This window comes from Myotis brandtii, unplaced genomic scaffold, assembly GCF_000412655.1.
Source record: "Myotis brandtii unplaced genomic scaffold, ASM41265v1 scaffold94, whole genome shotgun sequence".
Lineage (NCBI taxonomy): Eukaryota > Metazoa > Chordata > Mammalia > Chiroptera > Vespertilionidae > Myotis > Myotis brandtii.
Genome location: NW_005371876.1, coordinates 1,321,513 through 1,340,888, shown reverse-complemented (window position 1 = coordinate 1,340,888; position 19,376 = coordinate 1,321,513). Strand labels below are relative to the sequence as shown.

General features: G+C 44.9%; 1 protein-coding gene across 1 annotated transcript in view; it reads right to left on the bottom strand.

Moving 5' to 3' along the window:
* DOCK5 (dedicator of cytokinesis 5) overlaps positions 1–12,485 on the bottom strand; it is a 160,760-nt gene extending 148,275 nt beyond the window's left edge. Inside the window, exon 1 of the mRNA XM_014533084.1 lies at positions 12,331–12,485. Within this exon, the coding sequence (XP_014388570.1) occupies positions 12,331–12,445 (115 nt within the window). The 5' untranslated portion in view covers positions 12,446–12,485. The remainder of the gene's footprint in view (positions 1–12,330) is intronic.
* Between the last annotated feature and the right edge of the window lie 6,891 nt (positions 12,486–19,376).

Genomic DNA, 19,376 nt, shown 5'->3' with positions numbered 1-19,376 from the left:
GAAGCAGGTGTTAAATCCTGTTGTTTTCCCTTTCAGTGTCATGGTCTGGTAGTTGGCTGGGTAAAGCACAGTTAATTAGGTCAAGGTCAAAGGTTCCGTCCCTTGGGGACCAGGTAACCTGTCAGGTTTCCAAGGCCAGAGCCTGCCCTCCCATCCCCAGTGAGTGTCCCTCCAACCCCCCAAGCCAGGCCTGAGAGCCCTCTGAGGAAAGGGAAGCAGCAGCAGCACAAGACAAAGAAAGGGCCCAGCTGTTGGATCCTCCCTGTGGGCAGCGCACTGGATGCTCACTTTCCAAAGGCAATGAGCAGCGCACTGGGGCTTTTGAAAAGAAGGTCTAAGGCAGAAAGTAAAAAGGACGCAAAGATGGTCAAAGATAAGGTTCTATTCTTTTCTACCTTTTTTCGAGACAAATCAGTCCTCCTGGTTAGTTATCTTAGCTCAGTTTTATGTCTTTGAGAAAGGCAGGTAGCTGTTGGAAGTCTGAGCTCCAAAGGAACTCACTGGAATTTAACACCCTTACTTTAAATACAGGCAGAGATGAAAGGGTTGTCCAAAGTCAATCAGCAACTTACTATCAAAGCTGGTGATGCAAGATGCAAACGCAGGTCTCCTACCAGCCAGCTCCTCTCTCTTTTCCTGCCCTAGTTGCCTCCAGGGCCATGCCTGGGGCAGTGGCTGGAACCCAGGCACTGCCTCTCAGGGGCAGGAAGGCGTGGCCCTGGGATGCCACCAACAGAAACCACGGGCACCAGCACGCCAAGCAAGTGGGAAGGACATGTGGTTTCCATCTCTGACTTTCTTTCTTGGACAATCAAGAAAGAGACGTGTCTTTGCGGTGCCTGACATACAGCAGGCACTCATAAGCTTTTAGTGAATGTATTAGTGAGAAAGAAGGTCTCCCTGAGCTAGTGGCCATGGACAGAATGGACTGATGCAAGAAAAGTGCAACAAAATCGCCGCCTGTACGGTGAAACCTGACATCAGAGGACCCTCCTTCTCTCTCCCTGGGATCCCAGGCCCAGTGGGCAGAGCGGGGCAGGGTCTGAGCACCCCACCTAAGAGGCCAAAATGTCCAGAAAAGAGGGGGCACTGCCCCTTAAGAGGACTCATCTGAAACCCAAAGGCCCGGGTCTCTCCATCCTGGTTCTGTGCTAGCCCGCTCTGTAGGACTGCTTCTTCAGCAGTTAGGGAAAGGAAGGCTTTCCTCTCTTAAATTTCCTCCCACAAATGCATTCTATTTTTGTTTCCATCTTGTTACCTCCTACCATCCAACTCCACAGTTAAAATGCCAAGGTTCCTCCTGGTGGCCTACCATAGAGGGTGCTGTGGGAGACCTCCTCAGAGGGACCTGGTCCAGGTCGGGTGGGGGTAGATCCAATCACACTGGACAGAATGGAGAGGTGACACAAGCAAATGCTGCCTGCAAAACCAGGGAACCCCTCTGACTTCACAGACACTTCCCTCTCATCTAATCAACACCATCACTCTCACTGGCCAATTCCCTTTATATTTTCTGCATTTGGCTTTTAAAAAACCTTTTAAAGCAAAGTAGCCCTGTTTAAAAAAAAAATCAGTCCTTCCTGCTTCTGGCTCTAATTTCCCTCTTCCGTATCCCTTTCGGTAACTCACCCAATGAGGTCCAGAAAGCTGAAATGAAAAAGTGCAGCATGTGGTGTTATCAGTCCTAGCAATGAACCTGCTGCCGCTCACCCTTCTATGGGCTTTGTTGTCATCAGCACCAACTTACAGGACGGGTGGGAACGGGGTGCAGGTTGGTGAGTGATGAATCAATGAGTCAAACACCATAGATTGAAGGAAGCCACTTTCATAAGGAACTGTGCTGGCTCTGTGGGCCTCAAGGTGTTTGAGGGTATAATAACCCCCACGCCCTGACCTGGAAGAACTTGTCATCTAATTGCTAGTGGAACAGAGAGACACGGGTAGAGTGGGGAGACACCAGCTGGAACGTCCAGCTTCCCAGGATTTCTGGAATTTCAGCGCAGGCTTCTCTTTTCATAAACCTACCTATGCTACCGAGGGCCCTGAGATTAGAGGAGAGGAAAAGGCTGCCTTAATGTCTGAAGGGAGAATGGAGGCCCCGAAAGGAAACTAACTCACCGTGTGCCGAGGCGCTGGGGATAGTGCACCTTAGCTAAGAGGACAAGTGAGGTGAGGGATGTACCCCAATGCAACACTCAGCACTGTCCCCAAGGCCCCTTCCGTCCGGGTCACTCAGAAACTTGCTTCAAGTTCCTCAATGGAACGCATCCTCAAAATGAAAGAGTGGAGCTATACTTTAGGGCTCTAAACATGAACCACTGGGTCCCCCTTTGAGGACTGAGACACTCAGGGGTGGAGAGACGCTGTCAGGGACCTGACAAGACCAACAGTGGCAGGAGCAGAAGTGGAGCCCAGGAGTGGCGACAGCAATGAGAGTCCTGGTGGCCAAAGAGGAGAAGCAAGAAGGTGAATATGAACCTTCTGAGTGTCAGAGCCAAAGATCACTGGGTTCAACTCGAGTGCCCTCTTTCCCAACACAGGTAGACAGGCACGATAGGGGACACGAACTGTACATTCGCTCCACACACACATCGGTGGGAAGAGGGTTGGGGAGGGTTCAACTCGAGTGCCCTCTTTCCCAACACAGGTAGGCAGGCACGATCGGGACACGAACTGTACATTCGCTCCACACACACACCGGTGGGAAGAGGGTTGGGGGAGTCAAAGACCCCACCAGAGACCTCTCTGTTTATTGTGTCCTCCCTGACCTCCTGCCAGACCTAAGGGGCTTGGACAAACTACTGGTACCAGAGGTCCACTGCCTCAGTGTTCTTACCCGGAGTGGGTGGGCTGCGGGAGGGACCAACATCCCTGGGTGCAGGGAATGATTTGGCTACGTTCCCCTAGATCAGACATGCCTACCTGCTTGGGCAAAGTCAGCTGTTGAAAACAGGCAGGGGAGGCAGGTGTGTGTGGAGGGCCGGTGAGGCATCTGGGGGTGAAGTGAGCCCAAGTATGCCCAGTGGAGGGCAGCAAAGAGCCAACTGGCCAGGGCTACCAGCTTGTGTGGAAGAGCTGGGTGAGGGGTGGAGGGCGTAAGTTCAGGAAGAGCTCGCCCCCACAGAAACACACGTAGGGTGGTAGGAAACTCTGTCTGACAGCTGTTTAAAAAGCAAAAGAAGTGCACCCCCTTTGGAAAACTGTATGCTGTGTGCAAACAGAAGTGTCATTTCCTCAAAGGCCTCGCAACTTGAAAGTATGCTCTACACTTGGATTCCCGGGGACCCTGGTGGGAATCCTGGATCTACACTCACTAGCCACATGGACATCTTCAAGTTTCTTAGCGTGATTTTCACAGCTTTAAACCAGCATCAGGAACTCTGCTCTCCGGGAATTGTAAGAGCGGAGCCCGAGTGTATGAAAGCTCTGAGCTCAATGCCGGCATGTACGGGAGTGGAAAAGGCCAGGCAGACTTGGAAATGAGGTGCCCAAGGATAGTCAGGGACTATCCTCCTCCAGGGCCGTCCCCGAGCTCCGATGCTGACGACTTTTGCACATGCAGGAGACTATTCGGAGTTCTCTTTCTTTTGTTTTCTGAGGATGTCTGCTCCTGGAAGAAGCAGTAGACCCTGTCTAAATTATTCTTAAATTACAGATGACCAAAGCTGAAGCTATAAAAGCAGCTGCGTACCATGCTGGGGGCAAGCCTCAGTCCAAAGTCCAAGCACCTGATAAGACATACATTTATTTTCCAGCAGAATAAGTCCCATGACCCAAGAAAACGGCAGAGAAGATGACTATGGAAAAGAGAACAAAAAAAGTAGAAGAACGAACTTGGGTGACCGAAAAACCATGTGACAGTGGCTGGAAAAATTGAGAAACATGGTCCTGAGTAACCCAGGGCCCGAGAGGAGACAGAAAAGAGACCTCGAACGTTCCCAAAATAGGTTATTCTAAGGCCTGACTTAATATTCAGTGGGCAGTGAATCTGACAGGAAGACTAATTAAAAATAAAATTCCCCCCACCCTTTCCCATTACTTCAGTTCCAACTACAATTATCAGTCTTAAGCCTGCATTGGTGAAAACTAGAACAAGTATTTGAGGTCAGGAATTTAGTGTTAATTGTTCCTGCCATTTAGAAGGATTAAATTGACAGGTACAGTTGTTTAAAATCTTACATTCCTACTGTCAAAGTTAAATGCTCACACATTTAATATTCTTGTTCCAATAACAAACACTGGGGACAGTGCACAGAAAATAAGGGTTAGACTAGTAATCCTTCTTAACAAGGACCTTTCCTCCCTGGCCCTGTCCATCCCTCCCTGCAGCCCGAGGTACACGTGGAGGTGAGGCAGGAAAAGGACTCAGGTTCTCTGTACGCCCGAGACCCAGGTGCAGCACACACGTTTTTTCTGGCAGCGTTTTCTGCTCCTATAACACTTTCTGTTGAATGATTTGCTTCCGTGGGTTGAATAAAATGGAGGCACTCTGGCATAATTAATATTTATAATGTAAAAGCATCCTTACAGGCTTTTAAAGATCATAAGTGACTTTTATCACTATGAGCGAAGCCCAGGCATACCTTTAGCCTTCTCTCTCCAGGTATAAGCAAGAGGAGAGAAGTATCTTATTCAGATTTGCCCTCAGTCAATTTTGAACTTGCCTCTAGAACTTTCTTCTTACATTAATCCATAACTGAGTCTCACCCAGACCTGCAATGATTTGACGTGCTATGTTTCATAATGGGGATATGATATTGAAGACATTTTTGGTAGAAGCTACACACCAAATTATGTGAATGGCCCAGCATCCAGGGTGAGCACAGCCATGAATGGGCATGGATGTTCACGGGATGGAAGGAGCCTGCCCATCACTTTGCTCCCTCCAAACCCTTGATCCCACTTAGATCCCTTGGAGCCCAAAACTTTTGAGACACCATAAGCTCAGGAGAACATTCCTCCAGAACATCGCAAGTGCATCTCTGTTTTTGGACTGAGCTTGCCTCGTTAGCCCAAAGGGGCCCAGTCCAAGTAGCGGTTCATGACAAAGTCACTGAATGATGGTACCACTCACAAAGGGTTCCCGGCCCTATCCTAGAAGATCCCATATATGCCTACAGGTGAGTACCATAAACTTTGAAGATGGAATTTTAGAAGCACGTTCAAATACATCTCAAAAGAAAAAGACAGAAGGCATTCTCTTTTTGATAAAATTAAATCTGAGATGACACTTTCCCCAGACTCTTTTTAATTAGCTTTTCTTGTGAAAACACTCCTACTGCCACACACAACTTTTGAAAAAACACATCTCAGGAACATATGTCCCCAGCAGTAGTCACTGACAAGCGGTACTTAAGGTGAAGGTCAAACAGATGTGGGAAGTGACCGGCAGACTCAACAAAATGCCACCTGGCCTAATCTGCTCTCTAGGCTGGTGCCAAAATGTTCGCACGCAGTCCCTGCCATAAAACCCAAGCTGTTGGGCTCACTGCCATTTATATTTGTGAAAGGCGGTTGTTTTTATGACTAGAGCATGGGGAGACTAGATTCTGAATTACAATCAACTTCCAATTATCTTGACTAGTGGTGTAACAATGGTAAATGAAAGTGACACTTCAAATGCTTTATTTCAGCTTATAACACACACTTTTGCACATGCGAAGAACTGATTTTTAAAAATCAATTTAGACTTTCTTTGTCTCTCACTCACCTATGACCAATGGGCCTTGCTGACCAAACAGAGAAGGAAATGGATAGAAAAGAGGAACAATTAGTCAGAGCAACTGGGTTGACTAATTATTATACAGGATATGGTAGGATGTGACAATCCATCTTCTCAAGTCGTCTGACATTCTCCAAGAATTGGATGAGACTGTACTGTATCTCTGTATCTATGAGTTTGTTTCTGTTTTGTACATGGCCCCATGTAGAGTCCTATTACATCTCCAAAAGATGCTTATTAAGGCACTGCTTGAAGAAAATCTTTAAATGCACTCTCTTCTTATTTATGCCTCTGTTATAAAGTTTTGTCAGCCATGGAGCCAAAATTTGGTATAGCTTTACCTATCTGTCATAATACTGTCCTCTATACTTACTAAAGAAAGCCTGTTTTATAAAATGAGAGTTAAGCCCTAGCCTGTTTGGCTCAGTGGATAGTGTTGGCCCTCAGACTGAAGGGTCCCAGATTTGATTCCAGTCAAGGGCGCATACCTCAGTTGCAGGCTGGATCCCTGGCCCTAGTCAGGGCGTGAGGCAACCAATCAATGTGTCTCTCTCACATCTTTGCCTCTCCCCTTCCCTTCCACATTCTCTAAAAATCAATGGAAAAAAATATTCTGGGATGAGGATTAACAACAACAAAAAGACCAGAGTCATGTCCAGCTCAAGCCATAATCCATTTTTATTCCTTTGCAGATTGTAAGGGGGTGAATTTCTTGATCCAAGTGCATTTTAAAACTGGCCTCACTCCACAGAGAAGATATAACTTCAGTAGATTGGGGACCTCCTATATGTACACAAATGCTTCTTTTTATTTCTTTCAACTTTTCAGGATTGCCCATTTCCTCTGGTTCCAATCCCATCATTTGTGCTATCCTTTGAAATAATATAAAATGTTTTGTTGTGCCTACCTCTGTAGAGCTTGGAACGCCTTTGAGACATTATCTCACTTTGTTATTTCCAACGGGGCCAACTGCATTGTGTTTACCCCAGAGATCACTGTTAACATCAGCCACTCTCTGGAACTTGAGTGGCTTATGGAGCTAAAATGAATTAACCAATGGATATGAGTCAAATGCAGGAACCCAGTACCCACTTCTGGGACAAGAGACCTTGGGCGTAAAATCATGGTACCTAGACTTCGGTTAATCACGGGACAGCAGGGATGCTGAAATCCTGCTTTTCAAAGCACTTTCCTTTAATCACTTTCAATTGAAAACTGGTTGCCTCTCGCACGCACCCTGACAGGGGGCAGGGAGTGAGCCCACAACCCAGGTACGTGCCCTTGACTGAGAATCGAACCCACCACCCTTTGGTGTGCAGGCTGATGTTTTAACCACTGAGCACACCAGCCAGGGCTGATTTTTTGGGCTTGGTTACTTTGTTCATTTGTTTTTGTCTATCCCTTGAATGAAAACCCTGTGAGAGCAGGAGCCTTGCTGTTTTGTCGCTCAGGTGACCTCAGGACCTGGAACTTCTCTTATGCTCAATAAAGGCACCTGGCACATAATAAGTGTATAATACTTGCTCAGTGAGTGCTGCTGAGGGCGGAATGACCACACAGAGCTCTCCAGGGGGCAGTGCTTGTAAAGAACATGCAAGATGGAGAACAACCGCCTCGTTGCCAAATCCCGTGTCTGGTTAAAGAAGCAAAGGCGTGGCAATGACTACAGGCAGGCCAGTGCCACAGACGAGGCAAGGATACTTGCCTCAATCCTTGTGGATTTTAGTTCCCTGGAAAAGTCTCTGGAGGCAAATAATTCTTCAGGGCCCATAAAAGGTGAGCACCATACAGCTTCCCAGGCAATTCTATCTACTCCCTTCCCTCGTTTTTAGTAACAAATGAAGTTCAGGGGAAAGTCACAGAGAGAAAGGAATGATAAGGGATGAATGATGGCTCTCTCATTTGGGCTGTGGTCTCCTGTTTTGGAGCCAAAACTCAATCATTCTGGCAATTCTGCAAAAGGTCAAACACAGGGTTACCATATGACCCAGCAATTCCACTCCTAGGCACATACCCAAGAGAAATGAAAATGCAGATTCACACAAAAATGTGTCTGCAAGCATCTGTGGCAGCATTATTCATAATAGCTAAAAAGTGGAAACAACCTGAGTGTTCAACTGTGAATGGATAAACAATGTGGTACATGAGTACAATGAATATTCATCAGCAACAAAAAGGTACAAAGTACTGACAGGCAACAGCATGGATGAACTCAAAACTAACTCTGTGAATGGTGCACTTTGTAAATAACTATTAAATGATTTGCTTTAAACTGGTAAACTGTATGTCTGAAATTCCTCTCAATTCAAAAGACAAAAGCTCATGCAATAACCAAATTCTTCTGCAGTTTGCAGAGGACAGGGGAATGCTGGAGGCCTTGGACTTCCCTCTTGAGAGGAGAAAAGCAGTCCTGGCCTGTAACATCCGGGTTACATTCTGTGGACGTGACCCAGCCCCCTTTACTCTCCACACTAGCTTGCCTTGCTCCAAAGAGCTTGCCTTGCGCCCCGATTTGACTTTTGCTCATTCAGCAGACTTTTGCTGAGCACCTACAGCGTGCCAGGAACCGTGCTGGCCCGGGACCTGCAGAGGAAGGGGAAGCAGGCCTTGCCTTCAAGGACCAATCACTTTCATAATTATCCACCCAACCACAGGCAGGAAGCAGCAGCAGGAGAGTCCGAGTGGTATTCTGTTGTGGGTTGTGGGCAGAAAAGAATGTTTCATGTCTGGGTTCCAGAGGGTGGACTCATGTCCACACCAAAATAGCACACACGGGTCTGGGATGCAAATATCTCAGAGCATGGGGTGGGGGGGAGCACCAGGAGGCAGATCTGACAGGAAGCTGAAGGCACAAACCCCAAGGCCTCGAGCTGGTGCCAGCACTACCCACCCTTAAATTCCATCTGGCAGCCCCGTGGGCGTTTCCATTTTGTTTATTTTTTTAAAAGGGAAGAGGAGATGGGGGAGGAGGGAGAGAACAAGTTATTACTCAGCATTTCCATCGTGTTTAATGTTTGCAAAGCACTCCTGTCCTCACTCAGTCCTGAACTGCCTGAAATAATAAAGGAATTTGAGAATCCAGCCAAGAACTCAAAGTACTTAGCAGATGTAAGAACCTATCACTGCATCTGGCAAGGTGGGCACTATTAATCCAATGACATAAATACTATTTTTAAAATTAATCCAAAATAATAACCTCTATAAAGCTGACATGCTATTGGGTGATGAATGAACTCAGTAAGCTCATGTTCTAAATCTACCCATTCACACCTTGACACGTGTCCACTTTTACAGAACGGGTGCTGATGTCCTCTTTTGAGACGCCAGAGTCCTATGGCTGGCACGCCCAGTATTTTATGGCAACAGTTAACAAGAAAAATCAATTTCCTGCTGCCAGCAGACAGCACCTGGATCATCACACTACAGATGCAGCGCTGATAAAGTATGACTGTCTCTCAGCGGGCCAGCGCCGCCTGCAAGCACGCTGCGGTGTGAGCTGCACGTGCGAGGAGCACTGTGGCTTCGGAACTCAAGCTCCGGAACGATGTGAAATCGATGTGTGTGTGTCTGTGTGTGTTTATACTGAAAGTTAACCAAGCTCAGTGACCACCTTAGCTTGTTCGTAAGACTGCTACCTTCAGCAGTGTTCATCGGTCAATTGGGAGGCTACTTGGTAACGTATAAATAATATGTACACTTAAAATTACCATGAATATGAATCTTATGAGGACAAAGTGCTTCCATTAGCTATTTCAGAAAATATGTTGGGGTCATATAAAAATGAAAAAAGAATTTTGAAAGTGTATTTAACAGACATCATCTGCTTTATTTCAGATCAACGCTCCATCTTTCCTCCCACACTCGGCAGGACAATTAGAAAAGCTGGACTATACCACACACACACACACACACACACACACTAAAGAGCTAACATGGCAAAGCTAACAGTTACCAGGTCAAGATCTGGGAAAGACCAACTCAGAAAGATGAGGCCAGGATGTGGGGCTGCGTTTATCTTGGAGCATCTGCTGAATTAAGAAAAGGTTCCTGCGTCACAAGCAGCATCTCTGACAGCTTTGTGGAGCCAGGAGGACAAAATCTGGAGACTGCCAATGAGTTGGCTATAATTTCAGACAAAATAGACTAAAGAAAAAAGATTACTACAGACAAAGATAATAAAAACAGGTTTAACAAACAGAAATTAAAAGTTGGGATTGTTTCATGTTGCAATGATAACATTGTATGCACTTAAAAACAAGTCTGAGACTATATAAAGCAAAAGACTGGTAGCACCGTAAACTGACACAAACTGCAATCATGGTGGAGGATTTAACACATTTCTCCCAGTAACAGAAACAACACAAAAAAGTTAGCATATAGCAAATTTGGGGGGAAAAAAAAAGACAAAGAAATCAGAACCTAATTGTCATCTATAGAACTTTGCACCCAGTGATCTTAAAAGATACATTCTTTTTATGTCCACAGGAAGAGTTGCAGAAGCTAAACATGTGCCTTTTACCTGTACAATGGAAAAATGTGTGTTCCTAGAAACCAGATAGAATGGTTTCATCTGGCCCCTGAGAGTGAGCTATGTGACCCAGTAAGGTTGAGAGGACTGTGGTTTCACTATGCAAAGGAGTCCCAAGAAGGTAAGTAGGTTGTGCTGAGTGTCTTGGTGACTTAGAGACGCGTGGAATGGATGCTTGGCTGGACCTGAGACGGTGAGGTTGACAGGAAAAGAGGATGGAGCGGGAAAAGTCCACGCAGCCTCCTTTCGTCTCCTGCCCTGGGAGCTGCAGGGCACCTGGGGTTGTGTGAAGGAGAGGACAATGCAAAACCCCGCCCTCTGCTAAAACTAAAGGGAGGCAGCAGTCACAGCAGAGTCTTCTGTGCAGTCAGGCAGATGACAGCTTTTACGGACAAACCCTGCTTCCCATCTCACCCCCACCCTGCATCTTTCTGTCCCGTCCTCAGAAGCTGCACCTGGATTCTAGGTGAGCACTTCTGCCATTCGACCATCACAAGCACTTACATGGGGAGCCGGGCCCTGCAAATCAGAGTGCCTGCTCTAACAAGGCTCGCCCTACGTGTCAAAATCTAGTTTCCCACCCCGTTCCTGCCCCAATCTTCAGAGAATAAATGGGTCCTAAACGTGGTTCTCTGCTCAGATCCTCAACTTCAGTGGCCTGGATACATGTACATTGTGCCCTGTGGGTTGGGGGTAGACGTGTGGATACAGGAGCCCTGCTGGGTATGAGAGCTTGAGTTGGAGCTAGAAGTTGGGGTGGGGAGGGTGCAGACGTGATCTGTGCTTTTTAGACAACCCGGAAGTCCTGAGTCCTGTCCTGCCGCCCACTAACAGGTTAAATGGAACCACCGCCCTAGCCCGACCTAGTTGTGGGACACATAGTAGAGGGCTTTCTGGACCAGCTGCAGTCCTGACCTAATTCTCTGCAAGAATCTCAGCAACCCCAGTAAGTCTCCCTCATTTCTCCCCCAGTCTGGCAACATTTGGTGCTGAGTAGAAAGAGCACTTAGCCCTGGCTGGCATGGCTCAGTGGTTAGTGGGTTTGATTCCGATCAAGGGCACGTACCTGGGTTACAGGTTCCCATCCCAGTTGGGGTGTGTGTGGGAGGCAACCAATTGATGTGGCACTCTCACATTGATGTTTCTCTCTCTCTTTCTCTCTCTCTCTCTCTCTCTCTCCCCTCTCTGCCCCTCTCCCCTCCCTTCCACTCTCTCTAAAATCAATGCAGCCCTAACCAGTTTGGCTCAGTGGATAGAGCATTGGCCTTCGGACTGAAAGGTCCCAGGTTCGATTCCGGTCAAGGGCATGTACCTTGGTTGTGGGCACATCCCCAGTAGGAGGTGTGCAGGAGGCAGCTGATCGATGTTTCTCTCTCATAGATGTTTCTAACTCAGCCGTGGGCAAACTCCGGCCCACGGGCCGGATCCGGCCCGTTTGAAATGAATAAAACTAAAAAAACAAAAGACCGTACCCTTTTATGTAATGATGTTTACTTTGAATTTATATTAGTTCACACAAACACTCCATCCATGCTTTTGTTCCGGCCCTCTGGTCCAGTTTAAGAACCCATTGTGGCCCTCGAGTCAAAAAGTTTGCCCGCCCCTGTTCTAACTCTATCCCTCTCTGTAAAAAATCAATAAAATATATTTTAAAAAAAGATTTTAAGATCAATGGAAAAACTATCCTCCACTAAGGATTAACAACAATAAAAGAGCCACTTAATCAGCAGTGCCTCCTGGGAGCCCCCACCAGCCCAGGGTCCCACGTGTCTCTCCCAAGCCAGCACTGTGTCAGGTCCTTCTGCAACCAGTGGTTGAGCCCAACATATTCACATACTTGGATTCACATACTTGGATTCACATACTTGGATTCTGGTAACTGGGCGTGTTCGCACTCCTGTATTCAGCTGGCTGTTTCGAAATCGCCCTCAGTATGAAATCATATAACCTGAGGACTTCCTGGATTTTCACCCCTCCAGGAAGTGGAGCGTGTTGAAGTTTGCTCTAAGTGCCTTATTAATAAGTAACATCCACTGTTCCTGCCTCTCGCCCTGCCTGGCAGGAGGCCACCCAGACTCACCCTCATACATCTCCAGGATGTGAACCGAGTCTCCGATCTGCAGGGACAGCTCCACCTCTTGAGAGGCATTGTAGTTGTAGATCGCTGGAATGAGAAACAAAAGGGGAAATGGCATCAGTGGCTGTTAAAATGCAGGTTACAGTAGCACATTCTGTGGTCAGTGAACCACTTAGCAATAATGACCCTCTACTTAATGATTTCAGGTGAATCACCCACCGAAAAGCAGAGAACACCCTCCTAGACCCCCATTACTGTGTTTTATGGAGATCCCTCCACCCAATACTGGTTGGGTGCCTTGTGTGTACCATGTATTGGGTGAGAGACCATGGGCTGGGTGACAGAACACACAGACATGGTCCCTGGGATGGAGATTTTTAGTCTTCTAGGGGAAGAAAGAGATTACATATATTATTACAGAAATAACTACTTAATTAAAATTATAAGAGTTATGAAAGAAAAAACCAGGCTAAAATGAGAATACATGTGGTGTTTCGCTGGTCAGTCCCCTTGTTCATTAGACCACAGCCAGCCTATGACACCACTGAGCTGTGATCTCTAGGGCATGGGGAGATCCATCACCCAGCTTCCATGACAGTGATTGGTGGCCCAAGGACTACTTGTGAGTCCCATATACCCTCCAATAACAGACTGACACAGGGTGCAATGCGGGGGTGGCCAGCTTGCCCCAGTTCTAGGCACTCCGGGGAACTGGGTTGTCCCAGCACCTCCTCATCAAGGTGACCTCAGTCACCACAGTCCTTAGGGCTGGCAATGACTGGGCCAGACTGTGAAAACAGTCCACTAACTCTTATAACTCAGAAAGAAAATGACAACCCAATTTTTCAGATGGTAAAGCTCTGGGACATCTGACCAAGAATCATATATGATGGCTAATGAGCACATCAAACGATGCTCAACAGCATCAGTCTTCAGGGAAATGCAAATCAAAACCACAATGGGCTTCACCAGAATGGCTATAAGTTTTAAAGGCTGGTAATTGGCAAGAATGTGAAGACACTGAAACCCTCATGCATTGCTGGTAGAAATGTATGTTCAGGAAACTGTTTGGCAGTTTCTTAAAAAGTTAAACATAAGTTTGCAGCACAACCCAGTAATTCCTCTCCCAGTTATCTACAAAGAGAAACGAAAACATGCCTATACAGAAACTTTGTGTGAATATTCATAGCTGCCGTGGTGGGAAGAAAACCCCTCACAGATATCCCATCAAATTTCTGCAACCTGTGGATGTTACTGGTGTGGCAAAAACAATTGAATCAGTTAAGGATCTTGCGAGGAGGAGCTTTTTCTAGATTGTCAGGGTGGGCCCTGGCTGCAATAACATGCCGGTGAAGAGAAAGAAGGCCATTGAAGATGGAGGCAGAGGTGGAAGGAATGGGACCTCAACAGAGGACGGCCACGACCACCGGAAGCTGGGAGAGACAGGAAGGAACCTGGAGAAGAAGCACAGCCTGCCAGCTCCTTGCTTTCAGACTTTGGTCTCCAGAGTGTGAGACAGTATGTTTTAAAACCACTATGCTGTACACCTGAAACCAACACAAAGTTATATGGATGGAGTCGTTAGGGTTTTCTATGTAAGTGACACTTTTTCTTCCTTCCCAATTTGGATGCCTTTTATTTCTTTCTCTTGCCTGATTGCTCTAGGACTTCCAGCACTACTAGTATGTTGAATAAGAGTGCTGAGAGCTGACATCCTTGTCTTGTTCCTGATTTTAGAGGAGAAGCTTTCAATTTTTCATCGAGTATGATATTGGCTGAGAGGTTATCATATATGGCCTTTATTATGCTGAGGTACTTTCCTTCTACACCCATTTTTATTGATTGTTTTAATAATAAATGGATGTTGTATCTTACCAAATACACTTTCTGAATCTATTGATAAGATCATATTATTTTTATCCATTGTTAATGTGGTGTATTACATTGACTGATTTGCGTATGTTGAACCATCCTTGTGCCCCAGGAAAGAAACCTATTTGATCATGATATATTATTTTTTGGATGTACTGTTGTATTCCATTTGCTAGTATCCTGCTTAGGATTTTTGCATCTGTATCCATCAGAGATGCTGGTCTGTAGTTTTCTTTTTTTGTGCTATTCCTGCCAGGTTTTTGATATCAGGGTTATGCTGGCCTCATAAAATGTGTTAGGATATATTGCCTCTTCTTCAATTTTTTAGAAGAGTTTGAGGATAGGTCTCAAATCTTCTTTGAATGTTTGGTAGAATTCACAGGTGAAGCCATCTGGGCCTGGACCTTTTTAGGAGGTGAGGTGTTGATGGCTGTTTCAACTTCCTCATTGTTTATTTGTATTCTTAGATTTTCCAATTCTTCAGTCTAGAAAGGTTATATATTTCTAGGAACTTACCCATTTCTTCTAGGTTATTGAATTTGGTGGCATATAGTCTCTCATTATATTCTAGTGTGATCCTTTGTATATACATTTGTGATGTCTGTGGTAACTTCTCTTTCATTTTTCATTTTGTTTTTATGAGTCTTCTCTTTTTTTCCTTAGTGAGTCTAGCCAGGAGTTTGTCAATTTTATTCATCTTTTCAAAGAACCAGCTCTTCATTGTATTAGAAAAACTAAACAAATACAAGTAAAGTTGCAGGATACAAAACCAATGTACAAAAATCCACTGTTTTCCTATATGCTAACAATGAACTTCAGAAGATGAAATGAAAAAAATTCATTTTGCAATTGCAATCAAAAGAATAAAATACCTAGAAATAAACTCAACAAAGGATGTGAAGGACCTATATACTGAAAACTACAAAGCATTAATAAAAGAGATTGAAAAGACACAGTGAAATGGAAAGATATTCTGTGTCCATAGATTGGATCAACATAGTTAAAATGGCCATATTACCCAAAGCAATATACAGATTTAATGCAATCCCCATAAAAATCTCTCAATGTAATTTTTGAAATAAATAGGACAAAAATCACCAAATTTGTATGGAATCGCAAAAGACCCTGAATAGCCAAAGAAATCCTGAGAAAAAACAAATGAAGCCAGAGGCATCACACTACCTGACTTCAAATTATTCTACAGAGCTAAGATAATCAAAACCACGTGGTACTGGCAGAAAAACAGACACATAGACCAATGGAGCATAACTGAGAGCCCTGAAATAAAACCACAGGTATATGGGCAAGTAATTTTTCACAAAGGGACTAAAAACACACAATGGAGTCAAGAAAGCCTCTTCAATAAATGGTGCTGGGAACATTAGAAAGCTACATGCAAAAGAATGAAACTAGATTACAGTTTGGCCCCATGTACAAAAATTAACTCAAAATGGATCAAAGACCTAAACATAAGATCTGAAACGATAAATCACATAAAAGAAAACATAGGTACTAAACTTATGAATGTTGGTCATAGAGAACATTTTATGAGTTTGACCCCAAAGGCAAGGGAAGTAAAGGCAAAAATAAATAAACGAATGGGACTATATCAAACTAAAAAGCTTCTGCACAGCAAAAGAAACTGACAACAAAATAAAAAAGCAATCAACCGAATGGGAGATGATATTTGCAAATAATAGTTCCAACGAGGGGTTAATATCCAAAATATATAAAAAACTCACACAACTCAACATCAAACAAACAATACAATAAAAAATGGACAGAGGACCTGAGCAGACATACAAACAGCCAACAGATGTATGAAAAGATGTTCAACTTCACTAGCTAGCAGGAAAATGCAAATCAAAACTACACCTCACACCTGTTAGATGGCAACAAGAGAGGTAATAACAAGTTGAAGAGGTTGTGGAGGAAAGGAACCCTCATTCACTTCTGGTGGGAGTGTAAACTGGTACAGCTACTATGGAAAATAGTATGGTGGTTCCTCAGAAACTTCAGAATAGAGTTACTATGCAACCAGCAATCCCTCTTCTGGGTATCTACCCCCAAAACTCAGAAACATTTATTCACAAAGATATATGCATCCCTATGTTTACTGCAACATTATTCACGATGGCCAAGACATGGAGATAACCAAAGTGTCCTTCAAAAGAGGACTGAATAAAGATGTATATGGATACATATATAAATACTATTGACTATTACTCAGCTGTAAGAAAAGATGAAATACTGCCATTTGTGACAACATGGATAGAACTTGAGAATCTCATGCTAAGCAAAATAAGTCAGTCAGAAGAAGCTCAGAACCATATGATTTCACTCATATGTGAGATATAAAACTGAAACTCATGACACAGACAACAGTATGGTGGTTACAAGAGGGAAGGGAGTGGTGGAGTAGAAAAGGGTAAAGGGGGCCAAATATATGTCGACGAAAGGTGATTTGACTTTGGGTGGTGGGCACACAATGCAATATACAGATCCTGTATCATAGAAATGTACACTTAAAAGATATACAATCCTATTAACCAATGTCAGCCCCAACAAATTTAATAAAAAGGTAATATGGAAAGTAAACTATAATTGAAAAATTAAAAAAATAAATAGGTTGAGTGTCAACCTATGAACTGGGAAGTCATGGTTCAATTCCAGGTCAGTGTCAGGGCACATGCCTGAGTTGCGGGCTCGCCAATCAATGATTCTCTCTCATCATTGCTGTTTCTATATCTACCTCTCCCTACCTTTCTGAAATCAATAACAATATATTTAAAAAATAAATAAAGCCACCTAGTTTGTAAACCTGTGTTATGACAGTCAATATAGCAGCATTATTCACAATAGCCCAAAACTGGAAACAATTCACCAACTGATGACTGAATGGATAAATAAATATGGCACATCCATACAATTGAATATTACTCAGCAATAAAAAGGAACAAAATAGAAACACGTTACAACACGATGAGCTTCCAAATCATTATGCTAAATGAAAGCCATATGAAAAGGCATATTTTAGGTTCCCATCTGTTTGCAATGTCCAGAATCGGCAAACCTATCAGAGACAGTAGAGCAGGTTATTGGTTGCCTGGGGCTGGGGTGGGAATGATGATTGAGCTCTAAAGGGAGCTGAACGCTGGACTGTGGTGATGGCTACTCAACCTGTGAATTTACTAGAATTCATTGAATTGCATATTTCAAATGGGTGGATTTTATAAAACAGTGAGACCTCAAAAAAGCTGTTTGTTTTTTAAGTAGAATTAAGTCTTATCCTCACTCTTGTTGAATGATCTGCATCCTCCCCGGGAATAATAATCAACTGAGAGGTTCAGTTCTAACTATTTACCCAAAGATCCAAGGAACCCACCATATCCCCATCTTGCAGCTCTGTAGAGCACAGGAGGGAGTCACTGATCCATCTGTCAGACGCCAGGAAGGTGATTAAAAAGGGCTACTTGGGGCAAGATGCTTACCCTTCTGAGCTCAGTTTCCACATAGGTAATGTAGCGCATGGCACCCACTCCATTGTCTCTGTCATGCCAATTGTGGGTACTTATGCTTTCCTGACCTGCAATGCGTCTGCAGCCTGCCACAGGCTTTTTCTTACATCACAGTCACTCTGTCAGTGGGTGAGCAGGAGGGCACCCCCCACACATCCATTTCAAGCGGCCTCTTTTTTTAAGGGAATCCCCCAAGTAGTGTTCTGTCGTCTTTGGCACAGAAGCTGGACAAATTATGTGAGAATTTATTTACTATTGAACTTTTGGACTAGACTGTGAATCAGAATAAGGATGAGCTGATGACGTGGGTTAGGAGAACCTGCACAGATTTCAGAAGTGGGAGTTAGTTCCCCTCCCCAGACCCTTCATGGGCCACCAGGCCACAGCTGCTGTTCCACTGAGGTTCAACTCCTTCATCTGACTGCTCGCTGGCTCAAATGTGTTGCTCGCTGAATATATGGCTGGTTTTGTACAGAAACTGTAGCTCTCATATCCTTGTCTTCCCTTAGCGCCCATTCACTGCCTTCCACTGAGCTGGCTCCTTCCACCACCCTCTCTCGGCCAGAAACAGGAAGGAGCGAGGCTGCAGTGTCAATGTGCTGTGTAACGGCCACGTGTCACCTCTTCCTCATTAATAGTCATCAGGGAAGTTAGCAGAAGTGGTCACAGGAAGCACAGAGCACTGGCAGCTCCAGGCACAAGTACCGTCCATGGACTGTTGTATGCGTGTGTACACACACACTCCACAGACCAATAAGTTTCATTAAATCCTACATCCTAAACCTGATAATCAAAATGTTCCAAAAATCACCCCCGCCTTAACTGTCTACCTTTGCCTCCATTATCTGCTTCCCTCTGCTCCAGTCATCTCTTAGTCTTTCCTCAATTCTGTGCCAGCCCACGACTTACCCTGCCTGAAAACAGCAGCGTATCTTTTTCTTCATAAGTCCAAAGCCCACATTCACAACTCAGTCCCACAGGGGACCACTGACTCCCTACTGGCCTGCACGCATCTCTTTTTCTCTGACGTCCCATAGAAGCTTTTCCTTCCAACACAGTTCAGGTTTTTAATCACAGATCATCTTGTGTTATCATCTGCCACCAATCAGAAGGGAAACTCCTCATGAATGAGGGGTTTTACACATGACTTTTTCACATCCCATGGCACTGGATTAGACACAGAGAAGATGCTCAAGATCTAAGCTACGTCTGCTTGCCACAGAAGCAGCAGCTGTGGTTCCCCACCTCTCAGTAAAGGGATCAAAATCTCCTCTCCCACCATGTTTTGCTTATTACACAGAAAGAATCTCTTTCCAACTTCAGCTTCTGAAGAGATTCCCACGGGAAGCACACATCCCTTCAACAGTGCCTTTCAGTGTAGTGGAAAGTTTAGAGCAGCGGTCGCCAACCGGTGGTCTGAAAGGTTGGCGACCGCTGGTTTAGAGGATGTGCATCCTATCTGTTTCACATCCGTGGGCAACAGTACCAACAAGACTTCCAGTCAGGTACAGCTGCCATATATTCATCCCCGCTATGCCCTTTAGAACCATCCCCTCCCTGGACCCCTCCTTATGACACCTCATTTCCACTGTATTTTGTGGGTTCCCTTCCGTATATAACATAGTAACTGTCTGGAGTGAATGCCACACACCACACTAT